This window comes from Excalfactoria chinensis, chromosome 17 (genome assembly GCF_039878825.1).
Source record: "Excalfactoria chinensis isolate bCotChi1 chromosome 17, bCotChi1.hap2, whole genome shotgun sequence".
Lineage (NCBI taxonomy): Eukaryota > Metazoa > Chordata > Aves > Galliformes > Phasianidae > Excalfactoria > Excalfactoria chinensis.
The window spans coordinates 2,874,897-2,902,754 of NC_092841.1; the positions used below are offsets into that span (position 1 = coordinate 2,874,897).

The 27,858-nt window shown below is 41.7% G+C and overlaps 1 protein-coding gene across 1 annotated transcript in view; it reads right to left on the reverse strand.

Annotated features, from left to right (window-relative positions):
- TBCD (tubulin folding cofactor D) overlaps window positions 1–27,858 on the reverse strand; it is a 101,897-nt gene that overhangs the window by 527 nt on the left and 73,512 nt on the right. The window contains exons 23-38 of the mRNA XM_072351666.1: window positions 26,448–26,479; window positions 25,102–25,164; window positions 24,637–24,713; window positions 22,414–22,495; window positions 21,340–21,458; window positions 20,854–20,945; window positions 19,842–19,982; window positions 17,223–17,306; window positions 15,720–15,878; window positions 14,995–15,133; window positions 10,309–10,430; window positions 9,411–9,488; window positions 4,613–4,702; window positions 3,676–3,763; window positions 2,431–2,540; window positions 1,059–1,143 (exon numbers count right to left, since the gene is read on the reverse strand). Coding sequence (XP_072207767.1) covers window positions 1,059–1,143; window positions 2,431–2,540; window positions 3,676–3,763; window positions 4,613–4,702; window positions 9,411–9,488; window positions 10,309–10,430; window positions 14,995–15,133; window positions 15,720–15,878; window positions 17,223–17,306; window positions 19,842–19,982; window positions 20,854–20,945; window positions 21,340–21,458; window positions 22,414–22,495; window positions 24,637–24,713; window positions 25,102–25,164; window positions 26,448–26,479 — 1,561 coding nt within the window. The remainder of the gene's footprint in view (window positions 1–1,058; window positions 1,144–2,430; window positions 2,541–3,675; window positions 3,764–4,612; window positions 4,703–9,410; window positions 9,489–10,308; window positions 10,431–14,994; window positions 15,134–15,719; window positions 15,879–17,222; window positions 17,307–19,841; window positions 19,983–20,853; window positions 20,946–21,339; window positions 21,459–22,413; window positions 22,496–24,636; window positions 24,714–25,101; window positions 25,165–26,447; window positions 26,480–27,858) is intronic.

The following is a 27,858-nucleotide window of genomic DNA, read 5'->3' on the forward strand; positions in this document are numbered from 1 at the left end:
TTTTATTTATTTCAATAAAATGAATCCATCTTTTGATAACATTTTACTTGGCGTTCTCTGTTACTGCCTGTTCTCAGGATACGTGAGCTCCTGTCTGGGAGCTGCTGGCTGCATGGGGACAGCTGTGACAAGTCTGTCAGGTTCACTGAGTGTCACTTTTAGAGCAAACTCTGACAGTTCTCCAGGTCGGTTCTGTGCAGAACTGTGAGGGCTCCCTGCTTTTAAAGTATTGAGGCTTTCCTGAAGGAAAACGAGCATTTGCTTCCCACACTGTTAAATAAACCTTGACATCTTCCAACTAGGAATGCTGTTTGACAGCAGTGCTGTCTCATAAAGGAATTCCCACTTTTACCATTGCTGGGTAAGTTCAGAAAGGAGGAAGGACTCTGCCACGCTGAATTTCATCGCCTACACCTGGAAAAGTTCCTGCTGTTATCCAGTAATTTAGTGCTTGAGATGAACATGGCAAGACCTGATTGTTTTCCTTCTATGTTTCTTACTTATCTTTTGAGCCTCACCTTTAAATAGCAGAACAGAACCAGCTCTCACAGCTGGTAAGGCAAAATTGCTGAGCAGATGGGCAGTTCCAAACTGACTGCATTAAGGTGGAAAAAAAATCTATGCCTGATGTAATGTTGTCTTATGAACGAGTTAACCTCCAAAATACATCCTCTGTGTTAGAGTTCTGTGACAGGACCAGCAGCACACGTTACAGTTTTGCTATTAATATGCAGTGGGATGCTGCTACCCTTTTTTCTTCCCCAAAAAGGGCAGTCAAACCGTTTTTAAAACATCTGTGCAGTATTATTTCATTCTTGCATTCTGTCAGAGTAAGATGCCACACTGCAAGGCTGGAATGCTTTCAAGAAATGGAATTGGAAGGGCTTAAGAGAAAAGTCTTCAGCAATTCCACACACTGTGTAGTGAGCTGTGAGCACATTCCTGCATTCATGAACCTGTGAAGAACTACATCTGTGGCACTTAGAAATATCCTTACTGGAACAATCAATCATTGCAAAGCTGCCTTCAAAAGGCTCAGGAGTGCTGCTGTGCCTTACCTTGGTTACCAGCTGTGGTTTGGGCACCTTCATCAGGTCACAGAGGTGGTTGCGCTTCTCTCGTAGCTCTGCTACTTCAGCTTCCCTGCACAAAGCAGCAAATTCCAGTCACTTCAAAATAAGCCCCAATGCTGGCTGTGTGAGCTCCCCATTTTCTATTTTATCACTATACAAATGTTTGTTCTTTCCAGTGTATTTCAAGCTGGATGTTCTTGTGACATCGCATCTTAAGAATAATGTCAGCTTTTTGCACCATTTCAAGCCAGATAAACCAGAGATACACACCGAGCTCCTCCAGAACTGGCAGTGACCAGTTCAACTCCCAACCGACTCCAGAAACAGGGAAAAAGCAAAAGTTCAAGGTTAAGTTAATTAATTAAAAATACCCTGTATAATATGCATATAAATATTTGGGCACTTGGGACAATTGAGGATTGTAGAATGGTCAAGGGTGGCAAAGACCTCCAAGATTGTCATGTCCACCCATCAAGGAGACCCACCAGCACCCATCAGTAAATCATGACATGCTACATTTAATACTGGAAATGCCACATTTAATACTGGAAACTTTCCTGTAGCTAAACAAAATGTGATTATTTACAGCACAATTGTTTGTTTAAACTTGGAATTGTACAGCTGAATGATTAACGGTCTGTAATTCTAGCAAAGAAAATGCTACAAGAATGCACATCCCAGTAACTGCTGTCTTCCCCAAATATTTAGCTCTCATTTGGCTTCCTGATGCTGGTGCTTATTTTACTGCTGCAATTACTGTGTTTTAGCACTGAGAACGGCTCTGTGTGACACTCAGCAATGACTCATCTATCTTCCTTTGTAAACAGTTCGAATTAACACGATAAAACAATTAAGTTTTAAGTAAACCAGTCCTTCATCTTTAATCTCAGTGCAGTGGATAAGGCAGGCAGTCACAGCTCAGAAATGGCAAAGCTCAAATGCAGAAACAAGCTGGAAATTAAATACAAGTTCAGTAATGTAAGCAGGTGAACTACAGCATTAAGGTGTGATTGTTCTTCAAACATATCTGAGCTTATTTCAATTCCAAGAAATATCAATGAAGAAAAAAAACAGTTAATATAATAATATATATGACATACATTCTTGACATCCTCTGTTACTCTTGAGGCAGTGAGGGGCAACTTGAGCTCAGGTGAAATCTGATCAATGACATTTCAGTTAATTGCTGTTTACAGCTTGCACTGATCTTTTCTCATCCAAAATCCTACCAGAATTAAACACTTAACACTGAGTTATTACGGTCAGTGCAGCTTCCTTACCTGCAGTCTTTAAAGGTGGGGATGTTTTTCATTCAACTTCAGTGGTACAAGAACTATTGGAGCTGTTATTCACTTACCAGTTAATCTCGCTGAGGATGGCCATGACCTCGTCTATAATGGCAGGATCCACTACTTCACTGTAGGTTATCAACATTTCATACACTTGACTGGCTGTTGTTTTCCGTATCTACATGGAAGAGGCAGAGGAAGCTTTAGTAAAGTATCCAGATTGTCGTGTCCCTCATCCCAGAGACTGTAAGCCAGTGAAACTCCAAGAGCTGCCTGGAGGCAGATGATGCTGCAGGTAATACCAGCTGTTAAGACTCCACATCCAGCTGCAGTTACTCAGGTCTTTTTTCCCAGAGCAGTTGAGTTGCAATGTGATGTGCATAAAGAAAAAGCAAGTAAGGCTCGTTCCTGAGATGCAACACATGGAAAGAGACTGAAAGAAAGACTGCAAAACAGGAACAAATTCTTATTTTTTTTAAAGAAAGCCTGATGGCAACTAAAGGGAGGCAAAGAAATTACAGGCTTATTTCCTGAGCAGTGGTGCCAATTTAAATTGACTGCTCTATAAAAAGATAATATATTTATGATGTAAAACATGACATGATTTATCTTCAGTTCTTACATTGCCCCTCCTGTAAGTTCTCATCCTGTAGCAAGGGAACACAGCATGGAAATGCTCGTGCCAAAGGATCTGACTTTGCTGAGCACCACATCGTTCTGCCCTGAACACAGACGGAATCAATGCTAGAACAAACAGTGAAAGTTTGTATTGGCCACAAACCAGGGCACACAGTGCTTTCTCAAACCACTTCAATCCCTCATTGATTTCCACATTTTTATGTGCCCTCGCAACTATTATCTGACAGCCCTGGCTGCTCCTGCACTACCTGACTGCTGCTGCTGCCCATCCTCACAGGTACGCCCGCCAGCATTCCCAGCTGAAGTCCTGAACAGCAGTGCCATTGGAAGCTCATTGTTGGGTTCAGCTGCCACAGCAGCCATCAGTCTGGGCTCCCATAAACTTCACAGAGCCAAAAAAAAACCCCAACCAACCAACTGCAATGTGGTGCTGTCCCGCACTGAATCCTCTCCTGCACATCCTCAGAAGGAGAAGCTCGTTTTTTGAGCCCTGTTTCAGTTCCTGAACCTGCCTCAGGTGGCAGCACAGCAGAGAGCAGACCCTTGAGAAATAAACCCCAGTATTACATCACCATCTCTTCAAAGCACATTACAGAAACATTCGTAATTTCTTTTTTAAACTTGATATATATTGAATAAAGTAATGGATACCATGAAATGTGTTCAAGACTTACCACAGGAAATGGATGGCAAAGGAGGAGAAGCAGCTGAAACAAAACTTTCTCTCTCATATCTCCTTGAAATTGAATCAGGCCACAAAACCTGAAAAGCACAAGAAAATACAGATCTTGAGTGATAGTTGTTGGTGCTGTAACTGTGGAAGTTCGTTTTGAGGATCAGAATGAAGGTGCTGATTAGAAGAAACAACAGGGAGAGACTGAAGCATTGCTGTCCCCAGGAAAGCTCAGCTGTGGGAAAGCAAACACTGACAGGGAGTGCGCTGAAGTTCTTAAGGGTTACTGAGATGCCACACATTTATGCCAAATACAGATGTGGTTTTAAAGCTACTGAAGGCAGCCCCAACTCTCTGCACAAAGACTCGCATCTCAAATCAGACTCTCTCACATAAAACAGAAGATCACGTAGGTAAGAGTGAAAGACAAGGCCAGGGATTCCTTTTCATTGTAGGCATTCTTGCAGTCTTAAAATATCGTCAATAAAGAAATGAAATTAAAGTCAGTTCTACCACTGAGCATTCATCCAGCTTCGCAGTGCTTTGTCTTTATGTGCCCTCATCCATTTTGGTTTCCTCTCTCTGCTATCTGAACCACGTGTTGGTTTTCTTCCTCCCTAAAACCAGGTAATAATTTTGCTGGTGCTATCAGCCATTTCTGGTGAACCTGTGAGATCTGCTCAATTTTAGGTTCCTTCCATTGGCAGCACCTGAACTGAGCTCTACAAGCAGTAAGGAGTGTCTGCCATCCCCTTCAAAAACATCATCAACATTTTAAGAGCAGCGAATACTTTTCAGATCCTTCACGTGGGTTTGAGCAACCACTTCACTTTCTATCCCATGTATCTGTATGCATTTTTCATCTACATCCTTACTACAAATGGTGCATCCCCACAAGCAGACAGAAGATGTGCTTTGTTTATCTGACCGTGACTCACACTCCTATGCTGGAGCGAAGCTTCCGGATGTCTTTGGATCTTTTGATCTCTTCTTTACAAAGGTGAAGTAACTTCACTGGAAATGGATGGCTGGAAAGGGGAAAGAGAAAAGGAGAAAAGGGTTGCCACAGAATTTCAAATACATTTAATGATTGTAAAGATGACAAATTAACATTCAAAAGAGAAGAAAGACACTGCCCAGAGCTGTTTGCAGCTCCTTGCACAGCGGCACACCCTGCCTGAGCTGGGCTTTTGCTGAGCACAGCTTAGTCTGGCCACCACCACATTACAAGGCCATTTTTCTTTTAATGGAAGCGAAGCAATTCGTATGAACTACGTTACCTGCATGCTGAGGAGTGAATTATGTTTCTCATAATCCATTCCATCCGTGCCTAAGAACCAGCTGGCCAGGGCTTGTGTTTACTGCATCACACCGTGCGATCAGAAACACTGAGCCAGGAATTAAAGCACCCCGTAAGAAGTGCAGTGCTCCACGTAACGCTGTGGTGCCCTGGTGGTCCCAATAAGGTCTTAACCAAACTTTCCACAAAAGGGGATAAACATTGTTCTTAAATACTCCACCAGCCTTTAAGCCCGGATTCCTTTAGCGACTCCAGACAACGTAATTAAACACAGGGCTTGCAGTTCTGCTCAGCAGAGCAGTCATGAAGCCATCTTTAAATAGAGTGAGCAGCAAATTCTTTTTATTTTTCAGTGCAGGCTGGGAAATGCAATTCTCACAGCTCTTTCCCAGACACTCGTACAAACACAAGTATTGTTAGTGTTATTTCAAGGACCTATTAGAGAAAAGCAAAGAGGGAATATTACTTTTATTTCAGTACAAATTATTTAATCTTTTACTCACTGCACTCAAAGCTGAAGTGCAATAGATGCAAAAAGAAAAAACCAAACCCAACCTATTTCATCTTTGGCTACTGAATACAGAGACTGGATGGCACAGCTTGCAAATCGCACTGCACTGTGTTTGTAAAGCAGCAGCCCGGACATTTATTTTCTGCTACCGTGACTCAAAACCGTGGATATAAACTGTTCAAAATGGCAGTTGTATGTAATGTGCTGCACAGCAGTACATCTAAAACAACAAAAGAAGATGGTTAGAGGGATGACATTAAGTGAATGAGCCTTGTTACGTGTAGTTTTCCAGACAGGAACAAAGTATTTTTTAATGAAATACAAAATAGATCCCAGCAAAATGCTGGCATACAGTGGCAAATATGGACCTGGTTAAAAACATGAACAGCAAACTGTGCTCCATGAAGCTAAAGAACACTGAACATTGTCCTGAGAAACACACAGAGAGAAAAGCTGACACATTGACAGAGTTGGCACCGAGGCAACACAAAAGTTTTTGGAGCTGATAGCGGCTCTCAGGAGCGCATGGCTCAGCAAGGCTGATTGAAAACACTCCCACTGGATGCCATCCATTGCCCAAGGCCACACAGCGCTGCTTCCACATTCTGAGGACTAAGAGAAGTGCCGAAAGTAACTGCATGAGAAACACCTCAGGAGAAAGGCATCACTCTGAATGAGCCTCCGTGTGTCTACACACATTGGTTTGTCTGCATGGATGAGGGGGGAGCATCTGCTTTGTTAAGACAGGCTTTTTTCTTATGGTGGTGGAATTGCCCTTCCTCCCGCTCCCCCACAATTACACAAAGACATTGTGTGGACAGCTAACTACAATACCTGCAATGCATGCCTGGCTTTCAGCACAGAACAGCTGGGACAGTGAATTAGGTGAGATTTTAATCTGGTTCAACAACGTGGAGGAGCAGAGCAACAAAGAGACCAATGGAACAAGAGCATCTGGAATAAATTTAGCACAAGTAACCTTATGTGCAGCACTTTGTGTTTAAAACACATGCACCGTCATTTGCCAACTTCACATTTGCAATAACTGCACCTAACCTACGTATGATCTCAAATGACTCCAATTGCTTGGCCCCCTTAAAGGAAATTGAGAAAATTCCTTCTTCTGTGTGGTCACAGTGCCAGCAGAAACAGAGTCCACGTCTGGGGACACAAATCAGCGTGTGCACCTTTCCATGGTGTCACACATGGCACTGCAGGAAGGCCTGGGACATCAGCTGGGGTGCCTGTGAACCAGAGCTCAGCTGCTGCCGTGCTCCTTTGCACTGTGCTTTACTGGGCACTGAGTATTGCTGCTTCTGGTAAAATGCACAGAAGCACGTAATCACAGACATCATGGTGTGCAGTCAGAATCACAGAATCACAGAATTGTAGGGGTTGGAAGGGACCTCTAGAGATCATCGAGTCCAACCCCCCTGCCAAAGCAGACTCCCTACACTACTCCCTACTCCCTGTCAGTGGGGACATCTCTCCCTACTCCTCATCCCACCACCAGCAGGGAGCTGGCCCTTCATAGAATGGCCTGGGTTGGAAGGGACCTCAAGGATCATGGAGCTCCAACCCCCAGCTCCATGCAGTGCCCCCAACCTCCACATTTAACACCAGACCAGGCTGCCCAGGGCCCCATCCAGCCTGGCCTTGAGCACCTGCAGGGATGGGGCATCCACAGCCACTCTCCTCATTTTGGCACAGTTTGGAAGCACAACGCTGACTGAAATAACGTGCTGAAATAACCCTGAACATTGCTGCCAAGTGCAGGAGAGGAACTTCTGCTGCTGGACGTGCAGAATGAGAGAGAAGTAACAGCCTGAGGAACAGCAGGCAAAATGACTCAGCTTCAAGCTAAGCCAAGCACAGCTACAGAGCTGCTCCTGATGGCCTTCTGAGTACCTCAGTGGCACCAAAGCTGGTTTGTTTTGAACCCACCAGCAAGGGGCTTACAGTGATTTCACCTCCCTGCGAGGTCCAGCAGGGTCTCGGCACAGAAAGAGCCCGGCACTACAACCACGGATCCCACAGAGCACTGTAACCACAGGCACTCACAATGCAGTAAGAGGGGAAACCCGCAGCGGTCTGCCTGCCCTGTTGCACACAGACTGTCACGATGCAGTGAGGTCCATCTAAGAGCTGTGGCAGACAGGCAACGCTGTGCATTTTGGACTTCATAAGCCATGGTGTGAGGAGGCAGGAAAACCCCTCTGTGAGATGGGGGTGACACTGTGTGGCACTTTGCTACAGCTGTGCACTGAGCTCCCAATGAGCAGCAAAGGGATCCAGCCAACAGCCATCAAGCCCAGTTAAATTCACGTACAGTGTGACCTGCTTTGGGCAGGTTTATTATTATTTAAAATGTCCATGTAAAAACTCAAAGTGCACCTGTAAGCATTATTTCTCATGAAGTGGCAGTTAACTGTTTAGCAGCTGGTATAAGCACAGTGCTGGTGCAGGCCATGCTACAGCCTGAGTCCCCTTGTATTCCACTCAGCACAACTGGGAAAAAACGCAGAAAAGGGAAGAAATGGGAGCCAGGATGACATTATATAAAGGCTTCCATAGCACAATGCACCAGCGGCCTTTCACACCACAAAGCAGGGCCTGAAATGTCAGGCTCATTTTGCTTTGTTTCTGCACTTTCGCGGCACAGTTCCTGGGTAATTGGTCCTACTCAAGAATCCAGACCCAGAAGTCACATTTGTTCACGTTCTATGCAAAAAGAAGTAGGTGTCAGCCAACAGCACGGGCCTCAGAGCCAGGATCCATCCCTTAACTGCAGCCAGATGGCATACGCCTAACTAAGAAAAGGCAGACATTGTACTAAACACAATTCTGGACCCAGTTAAATGGCAAAGTACGCTGCACAGAGGCTCCTTTTAGAGCACAGCAAAGCTCAGCACTGCAGGCTCGCCCGGCACACAGTGCACACAGTTCATGGTTACCAACCCTGACCACAAGGTAGCCTATTACCAACAAATCATCACATGCAGGAACTACATTCTCTTACTATCTCCAGATTTCCTTAGGGGCAGCCTTTCATATGGTAATTAGTTCCTGCAGTTCATGTCCTTCATTCCAACATTCATTCCCTTTGCATCAAAATGATCCACTGGGCTGCAATAAATAATTTTTTACTTGAGTTCCATGAGGAACTCAAAAAAAAACCAACAAAAACTGTACGAGGGCAGCACGCACGTTGTGCAGCTCTGCACATGGATCTGTGCATGTGCCAAGATGCCACTCAGGAGAGTTTGAGGAATGCATTTTCATAGCACTGAAATTAAAATCATTCTCTTCTGAATCAGGCAAAAAACCCACGGTGTCACACTGGAGTACCTTCCTCACATTTACCCGTTCCTGATCTAAATACCCTCCAGAAGCAGAACACCGCGTGGAAAAGCTGGGACACCGCTTTGTTACTTTTCCTATTGGAATCTTGGTTAACTTCTCTGGAGTTACATAAAGAAAAGCAGTGAGGTTTTGGAAGCAAGAGGCAGCAGGCATTCTGTTTTACAGCATCACAACAGGATCCTGTCACTGCTAAAGGATCCCAGCACAGCACGGAATGTACTACAAAGCAATGCTGTTTAGGATGCTGCAAAAGGGCTCTGATGCAGGCCTGAGCCTGCCAGGTGAAATAAGCAAAGTGAATTTGATTAACATACAGATCATTAAACAATGAACCAAGAACCAACTTCTACACTGGAAAGAGAGTCAAAGATTTTAGTAAGACCCTTTTGAGGCTATCTGGTCCAAAACTTATCACAGCTGCCATTTAAGCATTACACCTATATATCTACAAAGACGTGGACTGCTGTGCGCTTACACCCACAGCAACACTCAGCAGCATCAGCCCAAGATTTAAAAGACCCACTGCAAAGTGAAAAACAAACAAAGATTGGCAGCAACTTACTTCCCCTGCGTGGTAAATATATCAAAACAGCCGTTTGCCAGCATCTGGTCCAGCATTGTCAGGAGAGGGACAGACACCCTGATGAGAGAAAAGAATTTACCAATGTAAATAAAAGTCCTGGCATACACATATATGCTATTTTTAATGAGAAGCAAAGAAAGAAACTTCCTATCTACCTACATCTTTAAATTAGAACTCTAATTTGCACAGAGGAGGGTTGCTTGGTAACTTCTGTGTGTTGGCTAAATCATCCTCCTTGGCTGAGAGGGGGACATGCTGCAGCCAAAAGGAAAAAGCACTAATTAACAAAATGCCTGGTTTAAGCTGGCAGGGTCCTGAAAACACAGTTAAAAGCAGTAGAAAAAATACATATATCTTCTAACCATATTCCATCGGGTTATCAGAAGTCACAGAGCCCTCTTATCAAATACACCAACACACAATATGCCAGGTGGAAAAATCTAAAGGCATGGATTCTATTTCAACAGCTGCAAAAAGAACAAAATTACTATAAATACAATCTATTGCTGGCAGCAGAACTATTTGGTTCAATAGGAAAATCTCCTATTAAACATGTTTGGTGCATCAGGCTTAGAGAAATACACTGCCAGGAAGAATCACCTGCAAAGGAGAATCTTCACATCGTGGTTGTACTTCATGGGTATGTGAAATGAAGCACAGGCTGCACTGCACAGCATGCTGTGATATGTAACCCCCAGTACTGCGCTACAGAAACAGCATTATGCCTCGTATTGAACTACAGCAAATGCAAAATGTTCTACCAGCACTTCATGACAAGCTTCAATAGAGGCGTGCTGTACCAAACAAAGGTATTAAAGCAGGTTCATGTGGTTCAGGCAGCTTCAAATGGTTGCATTCAAGATACATAAACAGTTACCGGTCGTTCCGCAGGTTGTCCTCGAAGACCTTCAGCAGTGTCTCACAGAAGCCCTCCATGGCGCTAGAATCGTTCTGGATCTTCTTCATGTAGTCAAAGAGGCTCTGTGCCGAGTACCGGAGCTGCAGCAGAAGAAAGCTCAGAACAAGGGCTCAGGGAACGACCCGCTGTGCTGCACACCTGTGCTGCTCTCCTGACAGCAGCTGAGCGCATGCATTCTGTGCCAACATGTGACAGGAAGATTATATTTTGCTTTCATTAACCCTTGTTCACAGTGGGTTTTCTAACCCTTTTCAAGTTTTGCCATTGTAGCAAAAAAAAAAGACCACATTAAAGATCCCTTGTTTTCCGTCTTTCAAAATAAAACCTCCCTACAGCACTATCATCATCCTGCTGTACTTCAAATAATGCTAGAGTTGTGAATCTGGAAGTTAGAAGCAAGAAGTTTGAGGGGTAACATCTATTGAACAAAGTGATGTGACTGAAAAGCACAGTGGGCTCTCACAGCAGTGTTTTCCAGCAGGGCGCACAAGCCAGCAGCAAACTCAGTTACAAATTAAAGCCACCTCAGAAATAAGGACACAAGGTTTAAATTCAGATGGGAATCAGCTGCTTCAGAGCAGCAGCAGCAGGAGCTTCCAGCACCGTGTTTAAGGTTCAGCTGTGTGCAGTCCCTGTGGACTATTTGCAATTAAACTTCAGGGCAATTCAAGGTCCTCACCTGGGATGCTGCACAGGATGCTACTTCAGCTGTTTGTTCTATGCAAAAGAAAAGGGCAGAGCTACACGTGGCCCATTTGGAGGCTGTGCAGAACCGAGACACAGCAGGGTAAGCAGAAAAACTGCAGAAGGAAGATAAAGCCATACCAAAGTAAAGGTGTGCACAGAGCACTAGTTCTTAGGAAACACAGCAGAACAGGGTTTGCCATGGCCCAGCTCTGCCATCACTTCAGCCAGCAGGAGGTAATGAAGCACAGGCCAATGCAGTGGTGCTCAAAGGGACCCTTATTTGATGGTAAAACTGTGGATTTTAATGCTGGAACCAGGGGAAAAGTATGAGCGAGGTCGTTAAGATGTGCAGCTACAGCAATGGGAGAAGCATGTACAGCTCGGGATAAAGAAGGTGTCTAAATAAACTGTCACAAAAACATTTCCCAGTCAGCTTGCTGTAAAGCTGAAGTACAATACTTCTAAAAAGAGCCTTGAGGCAGTGACTGGGTGGATTTGTTCAAAGGAAATGGGCTCAGGCATTTGATTTACAGCTGAACATTGGAACCTCAGCAACCTGTCAGCTCTACAGATGCCTGATTCCTAGAGGCGCTGTGCTTGCTTGCATTCCTATCTTGGCCAGAACTGATAAAGCCGTCTGTGGGGCACGATGAGAAAGGACAATACAGCACTGAAGATGTTCTGGAGACGCACATGCCCTAAAGGTCTCTCCTTAGAGGCCCTGGTATCTCAACAGGCATCCAGTGCCATAAATGAAATACACAGCAACTCCAGAACGTAAGGGAGGAAAAAAGCATCTGCATAGAGGCCAAAAGTTTGGCTTTAGGGAGAGGGGAAAACAGCAGAACTGGAAAGCATTCAGTGTTCTGCACCTAACTCAGCACAGACAGAAGGCAAATGAGAAACTATGGGAAGAGCTTCCACAAGAGCAGCGTTTTTATCTGCTGATGGCTGCGAAATTCTTCAGCCTTCAAAGGAGCACTGAGACAGAGAAAGTGCAAAGATTCCTGTAACACGTGTGGAAGGCACGATGTCAGCACTCAGTAACACTGGTTTGGGATCATTTCTAATCCTGACAAATGCACAGCACTGCAGTGGCAGCTGCCTGTTTTAACCCCAATAACAAAAAAACAAATACTGCACATCATTCAAGTTTTAGCACAAGCAAAACTGTGTCTCCTTCGTTCTGCTCAGAACACCCCATAATTCACCAAGTCTTTGGAGGGCAATAACTAAGACTGGAGTCAGGGATATTTCAAGGAAAGCAGGAATATAACTCCCACTATTTCTTTGTAAAGAAGGATGCCAGAAATGACTCTTAGGTGTATTTTGCCAGAGCTGTCACTTAGGAAAGCAGCATTTCAGGCTGTTTGCTCAAATGCAACATGCATCGATCCACCATAACCAGGTGGTTTAGAACTGGATGCTGTTCTCACTTTTCGTATCGTCTACAAATGTCCCAATATTTCCATGTGTCCCAACATATCTGTTCAAGGTCCAATGATGTTTTCTCCCAACCATACCCCAAACCAGAAACGTTCTGCAGTCTCTATGGGGGAAAGGAGAATCACCAGACAAAATTTTGCACGTAATGTGGTTCAACAATCAGGAAATTATAACCCAACCCCTGAAACTACAGCAGTTGTGACCTGCAGAAAGAACACCGCTGTTCAGTTCACATCCTTGTGTGCTGGGAGGATATTTATGCAGCTGTAAGAAACACACAGCACTGCAGGCCGCACGTACAGCTGGAGGATGCTTTTACACAGACAGTGCACACAGCAGTGCTGCTGAATGCCAAAGGGAACAACACCTTCTGTTTTTCCCCCTCACTTGAAGTGCTCAAGCTGGAATGCTTTCAGCAACCACAGCAGCTTTAGGAGACTCCATGCAGAACATTTCAGTAAACATAAAGAACTAAAGAGCTGCTCTCCTTAAATATACTGCTGGGCAGCTTTTAACTGCAGAAGAAAGGCCAGAGCCCACCGAACTACAGAACAGCCACCTTCCACCAACACCTCAAGGAGACATAAAGGCAAACTGAGATTCAAAAGCACGTGGCCATACAGCATACGAGAAAGCTGAACTTTCTAACTTCAATATCCATGTGTGCTTTTGTGTACAGTTTTCTTAAGTGAGAAAGGGAAGAAAGAAGTGATTGCAGAACACACACAGTACTGCAGAGCACATACCTGAATACTCCTTTTCTTTTACCTAAGGTCTTTAAATTTGCTTCTTTCATATGGATTTAATAGTAACATCTCTTAAAATTGTCCACTCATGTTTTAAATGAGTCCCTGGATATTCAACAAAGATCACAATGGGCTTTGATGGAATCGTTTCCAACACCAGTCATTATGAGAGTCATCAATTCTAATTTATACATCACATTTTAAGTATTAAACGTAAAACACCACACACTGTTTAATCCCAAGTGTAAAAATCATGCACTTCCAGCCTCTCCTGCACTTCTATTTGGCTCAAAAAAGAATGAGGTCACTTTGCTTTTAGAGCCAACCCCCCTGAGAATATCTGAACTGGAACAAGAACTCAGTGCTGATGACAAGCAGAGGGTCACAGAAAGGTAACGTCTCAAAACTGCAATTCTGAAAGAAGCACAGAAGGTTTCCCTAAAATACTCTGCTGGGTGGCAGCAGGCAGGGCAGCTACCGGCACCAGAGTGTTTGTACATCACAAAACTGAGCACAGACAGAACTGAAGGAAAAGAGACAGAATGTTGAATAAGAATTTTCATCTGACCTTGGTAGCAGTCTGACTGTCTGCTCCCCCGCCACTTTCCTCCCCTTTTATGCTTACAAGAATAACTCTGGTTTTGGTGGAGCCTCCAGTAATTAGCTGTTTGACTGCCAGCTGAATTTCATGTGCATGTCTGACGTTACAGAAATCTGCTAAGAGTTACATCGTCTATCCACTAATTACTGTCACCGACCAATAAACACATGTTTTCAAACTTTCAAAAACAGCCCTTTCTATTGAATTAGTGGACATTTTAGAAACATCAAAATTGTCGAAATTGCCTTAAATACACGATGCTGCAGACACCAGATCCGCAGCTACACAAAACCCCTGGGGACATGGAAATCTCTGGATCACAAATTCAAAACCTACGGCACCAGGCAAACCCCATCACTTGGATGTACTCCAAACAATCATGGTAAGCCTGAGAAGTGGCAGCCATAGGAGACAGCAGAGCGGTGACCTCCTCCTCCTGTGAGCAGCAGGAGCTGTTCTCTCCACAAAAACTGCATTTCCTGCCACCTACCACTCTTCCAATGTACTTATTTACAGACAGCACTCTTATTTAGCAATGCCTGAACACTCACAGCATACTGACTGCTGCTTTAGAGCACCAGCAGCTCTTAGAGGACTGCTGCAACTGAAATGTTTAACAGACAGACCGAAATATTCTGTTGCTGGTCGGTATTTCTCTGCAGTGTGTACAGAATTGTGCTCTTACTGCAGGATGCTGTTTTCACATGCACTACATGTTCAGCTGAACCAAGTAACAAAACTGCTTCAAGCCAAATACCTTGAAATAAGTAATTTGGAAAAAACCATGAACCGTAGGAGAAGGACAGGAGGATAATTGAAATGATAAAGTCCTGAAGACTGTGGCAGCATGACGGACTACCAAAACCAGTGATAAGGGAGAAGTCTGAACTCAGAAGAATGAAGGAGAGACTGCAAAGCTCAGAGCGTGCGGTTTGACATTTGATAGGCAGCTCTTCGTTATGTACTTCTTGCTACCTCTTTTCAGGAAATCACATCAAAACAAAAATTGTGTATTTTCTAAACATGCAGTGAACACGTGCTGACAACTAATAATTAATATCCTGTGTAGTTGTTTTTTTTAAGGATATTTTTAACAAGGGTTAAAACCGGGCATTAAATAAATACATCCTCCTACCAAACAGGAAAGCTACTCTACTTTCTTACCGTTGTTTCTGTTAATCCACCAACAGACACTGAGAGACCCAAAAGCACATAGTACTGGTATGCAGGCAAACCTAAGAGCTGGGTGATTCGAGGGAAAGCTTCTGATGCAGCATTCCAGTTTAGAGTTTCTGCCTCTGACCTGGGGAAAAGGAAGAAGAAAATAGTTTTGTCTGTGAGTACTTCCATCTCCATACAGTAGCTCCTCATCCTCAAGTAACGTAAGTGAAGAAAGTCTCAAATACCTAAAAATCCCAAATCAGTCATTGCTATAGGAGGTTTATTAACACCAAGACTACAAGTCACAGCCAGTAAAGTGAAGCAGTGTCAACTTCACATCCTGATTCAGATATAAGAACCACAGGTTTCTTTCCCAAAGCACTTTTCCCTATGCTAAAAAAACAACTACTCTTTCTTCCAGTGTTTAAGAGGCATTTGAATAATGCCCTTCATAATATGACTTCATTTTTGGTTAGTTCTGAAGCACTCAGACAGCTGGACTCGACCTCTGGAAGTTCCTTAAAACCGAACCACCCCTGCAGAGATGACTTCCACCACCCCTAATCTACCATGAAACTGGCCAGTGGGTTCAGAAATTATTGAGAGCTGATCCAGAGGAAGACTTCAGCAGCGTAATGCCCTTCTCCTTATAAAATCATAACCAAACACTCCCAATAAAGCAAACATTTTATTTCCACTGATTTAGGAAAGCTCCTTCAATCTATTACCTTGGAAATATCCTCTCCAGTTCTTCTCGATGAGGTACGTGTGGAACTGGAGGACTGTCAAAATGTAAAAGGGTAAGGAACACAGATCCTGCATGAGCTCGAAACTTATCAATTTTCTCAGCTGATTGTTGGGCCAGCCAGCACATAATCTGTTTGCAGCTATAAAAGAAAGAGAGAGAGAGAGAACAATTCATCATATATAATGAGTAGGATGTGCATTTAAATCACTGCAACAATATCAAAATCATAGCAGTATGAAAGAAGTCTGGTTTAATGCTTTGTAATGAATATGCAGATGAATTAAGAAATGAAAATGGTGACAGAACCTTTACAGATTTGTTTCCCACGTATCAATCAAAAAATGCCACGACTCTAACGTTACATAGCATTTGATATTCACATATCACCTTTCATCTGGGAACATACAGTGGTGCTTTAAGGACTGGATGAACATTTCAGATGGAAACAGAACACAAATCCTGGGAAAAGCACATTTTCAAGTAGAAAACTGCAGACATACCAGTGGACAAGGTCTATTCACCCATCCCAAATGAGGATTCAGCTCTGGTTAGTTATTTAACTGTATCCCAATTAGCCTGCATCCATAATTATACTCACCACTATGAAATCGTGTTCTACAAGGCCCTTTACACCTTCAAAAGGAAAACTAAGACATCAGAAAGAGCTAGAACTCTTTCAGCTACAGCAAGACCTCCAACACCAAGCAAACGTGATTCTTTCTCTTTCAATCAAGCTGGAAAGAATTCTCTTTTAAGTCTGACGTGAATAACTTCTGCAAAAGCCCAACAGGAGGAAACCCCTGGACAACAGGCACTGGCTGAGTACTGCATTCCTATAGAACCCACCACTTTCCTTCCAAGCATCTGATTCACCAACTAGCAGTCATTCACTTGTTTGTAAATCTCTTAATTAATTAGGAATCACGTAGCTATTCAGCCAACATGGGCATGCTCTGTCCATAAACCATCACCAATCTTGCTTCACCTCAAGCTGCAACTGAAAATCACATTCACTACCAGGAACACGAACAAATACTCGTGAAACCAAAAATCTGAATCTCCGTGCAAATTTTGTTTTTAATGTAATTCCTCGTTAATAATTCTGTAAAGATGACAGAAATGAAAACATTTCACCGCATTCCAAATCAATGATGCAGTGCTCTGTGTAAGCGGGTGAATTCCTATTCTATTTAAGTGAATAACGCTGGCAATGTGCACAGAGGCTGCAAGTACAGACCAAATCTCACAGATGCACTCTGTTTGTAAAGCGAGAATGCTGCCCACTTTCTGTCATGGAGGTTAGCCTCTCTGAAATGCAGATACAACATTCCCAGCATCCAATATGGTGTAAAATCCACGCACTTCTATCAAAGGTACCATATGCTCAACAGAGGAGTAAGTATACAACATATAAGCAATACTTCCTTGTATGGACTGGAATGTAATTGTAAGAGATAAGACATAAAGAGAACAAGTAGCTTACATGTTGGCATTAATTAACTCTGCTTCATTCTGAACCAGCAAAAGCGTCACTTTCATTAAACTTGTCATAGCAGCTTCACGTACCCTGTTGGAACAGAAATATGTTAGAACAGGTAAATCAGTACTTAAACAAATACAGCAGCAGTTAGGTTAAACTCACACTGATAAAAATACCAGCAGGTACAAAACACTGAAAACACTGACAGTGAGAGCAGTTACCACATTTTGGGAAGGAGTGCCATAGGACTGCATAAATCCCCATTCCATGGAGCCAAGCCCATGTTCGCACTGAGAACCATCCTGGCTTCCAGGCAGATCCCTGACCTGACTGTCTTGGTTTTCCTTCCAGCCAGATATCATCAGGTTATTAGGAAGGCTAAAATCGATAGCCATTATTCGTTTGTAGCATACAAATTGGTTTCTAAATCTCAGCCTTTCACCTTCCTTCTGCTTCTAAAAAGGCTAACTGACATTTTTGCAGATATTTAAGCCACTTCTGACACTTCTAAATTTTCAAGCTCAGTACTTCCAACATTAGGAAAAACTGCGACTCAAAGTGGCTCAAATCCCTCTCCTATAATAATTCTGCAAAGAAACTTAGCTTAAATAACATTAACATGTGCTTGATGTCCACCTTCCTGACTAGAGCCAGCAGATTCAGCCTTTCTCACTAATAAGTAAATACACAGAAAGAAATCTATGAAAGGGTACACCTGTCTACAGTGAAATTTCCAAGATAAACTGCAAAAAACAGCTGCCTATGTAATCTAAAACTGGGTGAGACACTCAGTCATAATGGGGGGGAAAAATAATGTAAATTACATCATTTTTTCCTAGGTAGTTTAATACAAGTTTGGCAATCTTTCATCAAAGGATGTTTTTCTCTCTTTTTCTTACAGTATCTGACTTTTAGATACTCGCGTCCAACACCTGTAGTCAGATTGGACAAGTCCTAGCAAACTATCTGTCAAAATAAATGTGAAGTTTGCATATGGAAAGCACAGTTGGTTTTACTTTCCCACGATTCCATTAAAGAAAGACAAAAATTACACAGCAGAGGAAGGTCTCTGCACAGAATGGCAGCTCTCTCCATATCTTTCCATCTTAGTCAACAATTTAAAAGAAACAGAACGAGAAAACATATCTAAGAGGCCACAGAAGTATCCAGCAGGTTATAGTTTGCTATGAGAACAGCCTCCTCTTCCCTCTTCAATTTACATGTTTTGGGACTGTTGATTTTGGCTGATGTTGTGAAAGGAGGTTTAAAAAAACACGGGGCTCAGAACACACATGAATTTTAACAGCAATTCCATTTTCTCAGGGTTTCTTTGAAAATTTCCACTTTGCAGATTTTTGTGTTTAAATTAAGACAGATCAAAAGATCAGCAATAGTGGAACTTGTGAGTTGGTGTATGCGGAATCTCGCTTGAGTAGCTAATCGTACTTCACCAGTTTCTCCCTTATCAGCTTCAGCAACTCACCTAATTTTGAAAGCAGAAAACTCAGTCTCTCTTTGTTTCTCTGACTCATCACCCTACATGCTTGTTCTTAGATTGTCTTCAAGCTACTCTTGTGTCACTCGTGTGTTATTACATACTCTGAGCTATAGAGCCACTCAGCTCCTCCTCGCTTTTTGACAGCTGACAAAGAAGGAGAAGGAATGCCAAGATGCTTCTTCCCTTGTGCGTACTGGAATGACCTGTTCTTGATTATTACTAGTTTGCATTCTTGCTTCCTCTTTTAAGTCTGAGATATCAAACACATCTACGTTTCTCTGACTTGCTGTCCTGTGTTGTTTTCCCCCTTCCCTAGATTTCTTTGGAATCTCCATTTACACCATGTGTTGCATTCCCCACAAGACCTTGCTGTCATATGACAACCAGTACCGAAGGCTTAGGCTCAGGGCATCACCACATACAAAATACAACTATAAACACACAAACATTAACTGATAGGAGTAACTTAGATTAGTTTCCCTCTACCCTTTTTCAACACATTTGTAAATACTATAGTGAAAAACTTAAAAGTTACTCCAGGACTGGTCTGTTTTGGCCACAGCAGGGAGAAAGGAGCAAGTCACTGAGGCTGTTCTGGCCACAGAAAGAAGTGTGATGAGGAACAAGGTACCCTACCATGCCCACCTGCAAGACATGCTAACTTCACAGCCACTGCAACCTCCCTACGACAGTAACTGCAATCACAGTCTGCAACCATTTTTTGCCACTCACAAATTGAGCAACTGCTCCCTCTCCTGGCAAAAAACAACAACACACGGACATGAAAGGAGCTCAGTAACTAGGAGTCAAAGTACTACTCCAAAGAAACTAGAAAATACAACTTAAACCACTGTAGTTTTAACAGCTAGGTACGTTCCTAACATTCAGTAACATCCACACAATCAGAACAAGACTGAACTTCAGTTCCACATCTTCTTGGTGTGAAGGGACAAACAGCCTGGACAGCTTTCCCTTTCCACATCTGTTCCACCAGTATATTTCCAAACTCAAATCACAACAAGGTTGGAATTATCTACTTATTTCTAATAGGTTTTCAAAATATTTCTTTAATTGGACATAAAACATGACACTGAGCTGAAGTCTCCCACTGCAAGGCATCTTACCATCCTCCAACATCCCCTCGGCTGTCCGTGGTGTAGTCAGTCATACAATTGAGCAACGTAGCATAAATCTGAGTAACATTATCTTTGCAGACATACTCTTCCTGGGATCCTTCGCCCTTAATACCTACAGTCTGACAAATCCTTTAATAAGAGAAAACGGAGGGGAAAAAAAATACATTAAGATCATAGCCTTGTTCTGTTGCTTAATAAAATTCACTAGGCATAAGAGTATTCTAAGCCCCCATAATAATTCCCATGAACAAACATACAGTGTGCAGAATGATTCTGAGGCTATTGTAGATTTGAGGATTTCTTATCAGTGTTCAGGTTTAAAAAACACCATCAAACCCAAAATCTCAACAGAGAAGCAGACTGCTTTGATGTCTGAAATACTACAGAAAGAAGGCTGATTCCTTACCTGTCACCTTCTGTACTCTTACTACAATGAAGCAAGCGAGTAGAGCAAAGCACTAATAACTGAATTTGATATTAAATTTCTTTCTACTGAAGATGTGTAATGTGAGAACAAGATTTTTCTGCACTGTAACAGTTTAAGAGTATATATACTCTGATACTATTAACATTAAATGTGCTGTGGCATGTAAACACTGAAAATATACCTTAAGATAAAAAGTACTTCTTAATCTTTAAAGGAATTCATTTTTATTTTATTTTTTAAATTAAGTGGAAGAATCCATGCTGCTCATTTTCCCTGAAGCTCACCAAACTGCAGCCCACAAAAATGGCGAACTTTGAAATACATTCCAGCTATTTTTTTTCATTGATTTAAAAATGAAAGATGAGAGCTGTGCTCCATCCTCACATGTCAGGTAATCCTCTGAATCAAAGCTGTCAGAGGTGAGGTGCACGCAGTTCCACAGGAGAATTGATTAGTTTTTTTTCATGGTGTGATTTCAAGATCCATGCAGTGAGTTTGTATTAGAAAGTGAACAGTAGAAGCCTTCTATAGAAAGAATTAAAATTAGATAAAAGCTAAAGATGATAAACATACTCTGCAATTGCTATTAGGGCATCTCTTCTGGATTCAGCAAAGCTCACATCTTTGGGAGTAATTAAGGTGACTTTTCTCAAACCTTCTAAAACCTGAAAGAAAAATGATGTATTTCAAGTCAATATAATATGTATAAGTGACCTACATTTAGAGATAGTAGGAAAATTAGGTGAACTACAAACAGGAGAACCAAGCAGTCAATAGCTTTAGGTTTCTCACCATGACCTGTCAATATGCCTCAATGTTCCCTTTGGACAAGTGCTCCACACCAAAGGGTAACTCAACCTGCTTTTTCCATTAGCACTACCAAAGCGGGACTAAACTTTAATTACCAGAATCTATGGCAAGCTCAGCTCACAATTTTCTGGTGTTACCGTACATTACAATCCAAATCCGTTTCACAAAGACCTTTAATTATGATCATTATTATTTATTTCATTATGATCATAGGTTTCACTCAGAATACCCTGTGCCCTCTCGCCTCACCTGCTGAAGCCGGCCCTTTAGCAGAAACCTCGGAAGGGCTCCAAGGGCGAGTGAAAAGCCACATCGAATCATCTGCTCTGTGCTTTGTAGTTCTGAGATGTACTGTGTCACCAGCTCATCTAAAGAAGAAACAAAGCAACTGCAAAGCAACTTTTACATCATCATCGTTACATATTGGACTAAATAAAAAAGAGGAAAACTATCCTCCAAATATAGAACCTAGAAAGTTTTATAATTGCTTTATAATTGAACAACCAAGAGAGCTGCAGTAAACACAACTCCAGCTCACAAAAAAAAAGAAACCAAATATACACTTCTTAATCTTGAAAAGGAAAAATTCAGAGATCTCACAAAAATTACGTAATTGTGGCACTGCTTACTGCCATCCAAGACTGAAATGATTGAGCAATATTTGCTAGAGGAAGAAAGATCAGTTACCATAGGAAACTGTACTTCAATCATACCTCATGACTTCTTTTTCTTTAAATCCCTGTGCAATTCAACAGGCCTCAACCAGTTCCTCACATCAGGAAATCAGTTCCCTGTCCAGAGGTTAGCAATACTTGCAACATGAGCCCTTCTACTATTCAAATCTTCCAAACAAGTGGCATGTAAGACTTAAGGACATAGGAAGATGCAGTACTTGCCTAGACAGTTCAGAAACCAAGTTGTGGCTGATATGTAAAAAGCAGTCTAACTTCTTTAGTGGAGGGAATGCATGTTACAGTGTGTGCACATCACAGTGTGTGATAGGTATCTATGTCATCCTTGGAAGTACAATAAAAATACCTGTCTTTTCTGACCTGATTTAGAAATGATACACCAGTTTGCAATTGCAAAAAACCCAACCAAACAACAACAATAAATTGCTTTGTAGACTGTACATAACTGCAATGGAATCTTTAAGAATACAAGAACATAAATGTTGTTATTCTTAAAACACCTATTCTATATCATCTCGTAAAATTAGTATAAAATCAGTGATGCCCCCCTTCCCCCTATTTACTCAATTCCTCCAAAGTGTCCATGAGGTACAGCCCAGTATCCTCAACTTCTGTAAATACGAGTCCTCACCCTGTAAAGCTGGATCAGCTTCTCCATTTTCATTGATGTAATATTCATTACACAAAGCACTCAGTGCAGACACTGCAGACTCCTGAAACAAAGGCAAAATTGTGAACTTCGTGTCATGAGCTGTGATCTTAGTAAATATAACTGCACTTAAGAGGTTAAAGAGAAAGATGATATGTTTTTTTATGTTCGTTTTCTTTTGTTTAATGACTATCTTCAGCTATTGCCATTTACTTTTTGTTAAATTCTTCCCTACTGAAAAGGAAACCTGTGGAAGAACAGAACAGATTCTTCTCTTATTCTTTTAAAAGTTCCAGTAAGTTAAATGAACATTTAACACATTAACAGTAACGTGGATGCTGCATTTCCAGCTCTCCTGTTGGATCTGCAGGATGGTAGTTTTCCCAAACCCATAAGTTATTTTTTATCTGTAATATATAGATTCCAGACTGATAAGAAATAAGTCCTACATAAGTTCCTACATAAGTTCCTACATAAGTTCCTACATAAGTTCCTACATAAGTTCCTACATAAGTTCCTACATAAGTTCCTACATAAGTTCCTACATAAGTTCCTACATAAGTTCCTACATAAGTTCCTACATAAGTTCCTACATAAGTTCCTACATAAGTTCCTACATAAGTTCCTACATAAGTTCCTACATAAGTTCCTACATAAGTTCCTACATAAGTTCCTACATAAGTTCCTACATAAGTTCCTACATAAGTTCCTACAGAGAGGAAGCAGTACAAAAACATGGATTACCCCATTCCTGCAGGCCCCTCACTTTCTAAAGAGAACGGTTTTCTTTTTAAAGCTATCTATTTTTAAAGGTATCCTGTTACAAGAGCGTACTTTATGTCAGAAAGGAAGACAACTTTTCAGTGTTCCATGGATATTATTCCTCTCTAAAATACACGTGGAAATCAAGTGAGAATTGTCATTTACTAAACAGCTCAATGTTAATTAATGTTAAAACGAACAAGTCAAAATTCTCTACGGCCTATAATTAATTCTCCGGCTAGGTTTAGAAGTTCCAGTAAAGACGTACAAACTCTTTGAATAAACTGCAAATACCAAAGGAATGTTCCAAGAATTTAATTCCATCTTTCATCAGTGATTTGGATACATTTCAGTCTGCTCTGTCGTCTGAGGAAAGGTTTCAAAGATGAGCCACCAACTACTCCCAATGGCTTTTTATCTTACTTTAAGAAATGAACAAAACGAATGAAGTATTTTCTATTCAAATGGTGTCTGCGACAGCTATCATCTCTAACAGGGCAGACTAAAATTATCTTCATAATTCGGCAGAATCTCATTTAAGTGTACAAGATCAAACTTATGTGGTATTACTCAGGAAAATTAAGGTAAATAGCTGGAGACACGAAGACCGTGTGCATAAAATAGCACAAAGAAAATGAAAATAGCACTCATCAATGGATTTAATACTCAGAATTAGCGTGGTTGCAGAGCAGAGTGAAAGTTTTTTACTACAGACTAATGGAAAATTTAAGTACTGCATCCCAAACAACTCCTGTTGCTTTGGACCAATTTCCTCCCTGTTAACAAACACACCCTGAGGACATCAGACCTGAAGACATTGACCAGGGACACTTTTCTAAAAATATGCATCTGAAACCATTAAAACCAACCCAAATCAATGTATCTTACACATGTAACACTATACCTCAATGCAGTAGATTTCCTTATTATTAAAGAAGGTGGCAAAAATACATACTGTATCCATGGTCCGTTTTCTTGAGACTAAGATTTAAAATTTTGTATTTATATTAAAAAAAACGGCACTGGGTGGCTTAATAAAACCAGGAATTGTAGCTGCAGTAATATTTGAAGCAAGTCAAAATCATAGACCAAAACAGAAGAAAAATGATTACACTGATGTAATCGGATGGCAAACCGAGCATCTTCCAGCACCAGGGACTGTTCACTGTTAGTCCATCATCAGTGCCATGAGTGCCAACGACTCTGCTCAAATCCACACACAAGAACACGCTCTGTGGTAACTACTCAAGCATTAAGTAGGAAGCCTCCTTGCAATTTAGGAGAATTCATGTTGTGATTTCTTTTAAATCCCCCTCCTCAGCAATCTAAGAAACAAACACACAAGAAGTAATCACATTCCATGGAAAATACTCCAATGGAAAGCTAAAACGCTTCTAATTCTGTATGGCATGTGATGACATGAAGAAGGAATCATTACTGTACCTTTACATGCTGTCGTGCAGCGCATGAAGCAAGAGGAAGACTTCTTAGACTGTCATTTATTAGCCACTGCCAGCCCTCTGGAACAATAAGGAACATACACAGTATTACCTTTCTCACGTTATTTACTTCAGCATTTTCTCTCTTACAGCAAAAAAGAATAGCAGCCATCCTTATTCATCTACTTCCTGCCTTTCCAAAATTAACAAGGTTGCATATTTTGGCTCATTTTACGAAGTACACAGCGCAAATGCTGTCTGATAGTACTGAAAACTAAACAGGGAAAAAGTCTGCAAACACAGATTTGTGCAGATTTCTGTATCTTTCTGATATTTTATTCATTAGCCCACTCCAATCTGCTGATCCTCACTGGTCCTTCATAAACCACCACTCACTGATGTTATGCAGCTTAATGAAAATGAGGCTGTACTTGTTCAAAAATGAAAGGTCATTTAAAAAACTACGTACCAATTACTGGATCTCCTTTAAACGGCATTTTTGATAGTGACAGCTTCTCAATTAAAGTGCAGACTGTAAGAAAATACATTTGGCACTCAGATAAATAATAAAAAAGACAACCAGCAGCTGCTTTCAATATACGGCTACATCATGTTACATTAGCATTGATTTTAAACTGAAGAAAATTTGCAAAGAGAAGTCCAAGTTAGTTGCCAAGTCTTTATTATTTTAAGTTTGTGCACTAGCATGAGTTTCAAGCTTAAGGAATAGTACTCCCTTAGGACTTCAAAGCTGTTTTGAGGAATAGAAATTAACACACTAAGCACTGCAAAAATTTTACTATAGAACCAACTGACTGCATTGCTCAAATGAAAGCCCAGCACCCAGGGAATACATCTTATCTTCCACCTCCTGGTGATCAGATGAAATAAAACACAGGTCTGTGCAGAATCATTACCTGATTGCTTTAGAGTTGGTGGACAGAACAAGCTACTACACACTGCTAATTTTTTGTTCCTCTCTGCTCCCATAATTTAATCTTTGAATCTTATTCTGTAACACAGCGTTTGTCATCCTAATTTATAAACAACTTACTGGGCTCCAAATCTACCCTTATATTCAGTCCTCACTATGGCAATGTGACACAATCAGGCTCCCTGTGTCCAAACACCATTCAATACAGTATGGCAGCTTCTTCACTGATACTTATTCACAGACAGATTAAGTACAATGCAACTAAAACCAAGTCTCTCAGGGTCCCCCCTCAGTCCTCTAACCTTCTTTTATGTCTGCTGTGGTTGAGACCATCATCTTCATTAGACACACGTGCAATTTGTGGAATATTTCCAATTCTTCCCTAATTCTACCTACACAGCTGTATCTTGCCAAAATGCTGCCATTTCTACTTCTCAAATATATGAAATATTCAGCTGCTGAGCAGTTCGAACAGATGATGAAAGCCAGCAGTTGTAAATATGTTCATCCAGCGCTACCACATCCCATCTGTAAACTCACTCAAGGACAGAGTTCCCCTTGCTCCTCCACTCCTCCCATTTGATTGCCTGTACTCATTGGTACTCATTTACTTTACCCACTAAGTTTGAAGATATGATTTAAGTTGTCCCAAGCCAGAATCTAGCACTTCCCTCACTCAACCAATGAGCAGGAAACTAAAGTTGGTATCATTTCCTTATCTACCCAAGTTACCTACTTTTCCCTACAATGCCCTTACTTTTCACCTCATTTCTGTACATAATCTATGCATTCAATATAACGTGCAAAACAAACTGGAAAAAAAAGCAAACATAAGAACTGTGTATTGCACATTTTGTTCATACCTCTGCTGTGGTACTTACCAGCTGGTCTCATCAGTTCTCCACCTAACCCCCTGCAAAGCAAAAGGAGAGGCACTGTCACAAATGCACTGCCCAATAGGTCTCTACGCTAATTTAGAAAGCAGATCACAAAACATCTTCAACTTTGGTGACTGATCAATGCAAACATACTCTTTTTAAATTAACTGTTTTTTTTGGCATGACCTCAACATGATGCACACTAAGAATCATTCCTGAATATTTAGCTTTCTGCTTCTGAAGAATGCAAACCCAATCTTTCTAATTTTGAATGTGCATAATAAAAGATTGCCAAGTTTGTTCTTCTTTTCTTCTTTCTTCATTCAGAAGCATTAGAAACTCTGGCAACTTTTCAGCCATACAGCTTCTGACTTCCACAACTGAAAAGCAATCACATACAAAGTTCTAATAAAACCTTCACTTCTGGAACTCAACATGGAAACATTGCTCACTAGTTCCCATTTTCACAAACTGGTTCATTTCCCTGGCAAAGTTTCTCACCCTTTTCCCTTCATTCTCTTCTTCCCTGCTAAAGCCCTCTCAGATGATTTTGCATTCATCACAAGGAAAGCAGTAAAAACTCCAACTCATCAGAAGGGGGAGGAAAACAAAAGGCCTGAGACATTTCAGACCATCTTGAAAAAAAGTACATCACATAAGAATGGTCTTACCAGCTCAGACCTGAGGCCTACCTACCCTAGCTTATTAGCCTGGCCACTGGCAGCCCCAAGAGGAGTAAATCTGAGTGAGGCACAGAGCTGAGAGAGAGAAGCACCCTGGAACTGCAGGGCCTGTTTGCATTCCCCAGCCTGCCGTGTCTCCGGGCAGAGACCTGTCTCCTCACCCCACTGAGCAACATCTGCTGGTTCCTTGGATATCCCCGGGGCATCATGAGCATGGCTCGGGGTGTTCTGCTCAGTGTCACCTTCTGTGGCATAATTTTCCTATTTTTTGAACCTTTGACCCCTGCCCTTCCTTTGGATATTTCCTCCCTTGGCGCCTTATTCTCGCCTCCCTTCACTTCTGCTGGAACATTTCCTCCCTGAGGTGTGCCAAACCCATAATCACCTGTTTGTACGGCTACGCTCTGGCAGAAACTCGCAGCGGGGGGAGGAACAACAAAGGCTTTCTGTTTATTTGTTTGTGTTTTTTTTTGTTTTGTTTTGTTTTCTAAAAAGAACTTTTTCTTCCCTCTCACCTCCCACAATAAAATTAGTAGCTGCGCTCACAAGGCAAACCATAGCAACCCTAACGACTCTAAGAACTTTGTTCTCCAATTCATCCTTTTATATGAGCTTCAAAAGCCCAAACATTTTAAATGAGTTTTTCCATTCCATGCAAGTAGGTTCCTCCTGTTACGGGCACTTGGGTTTCTGACTCAACATTCTCACTGGTTTTTCAGGTGGTGGAGAGG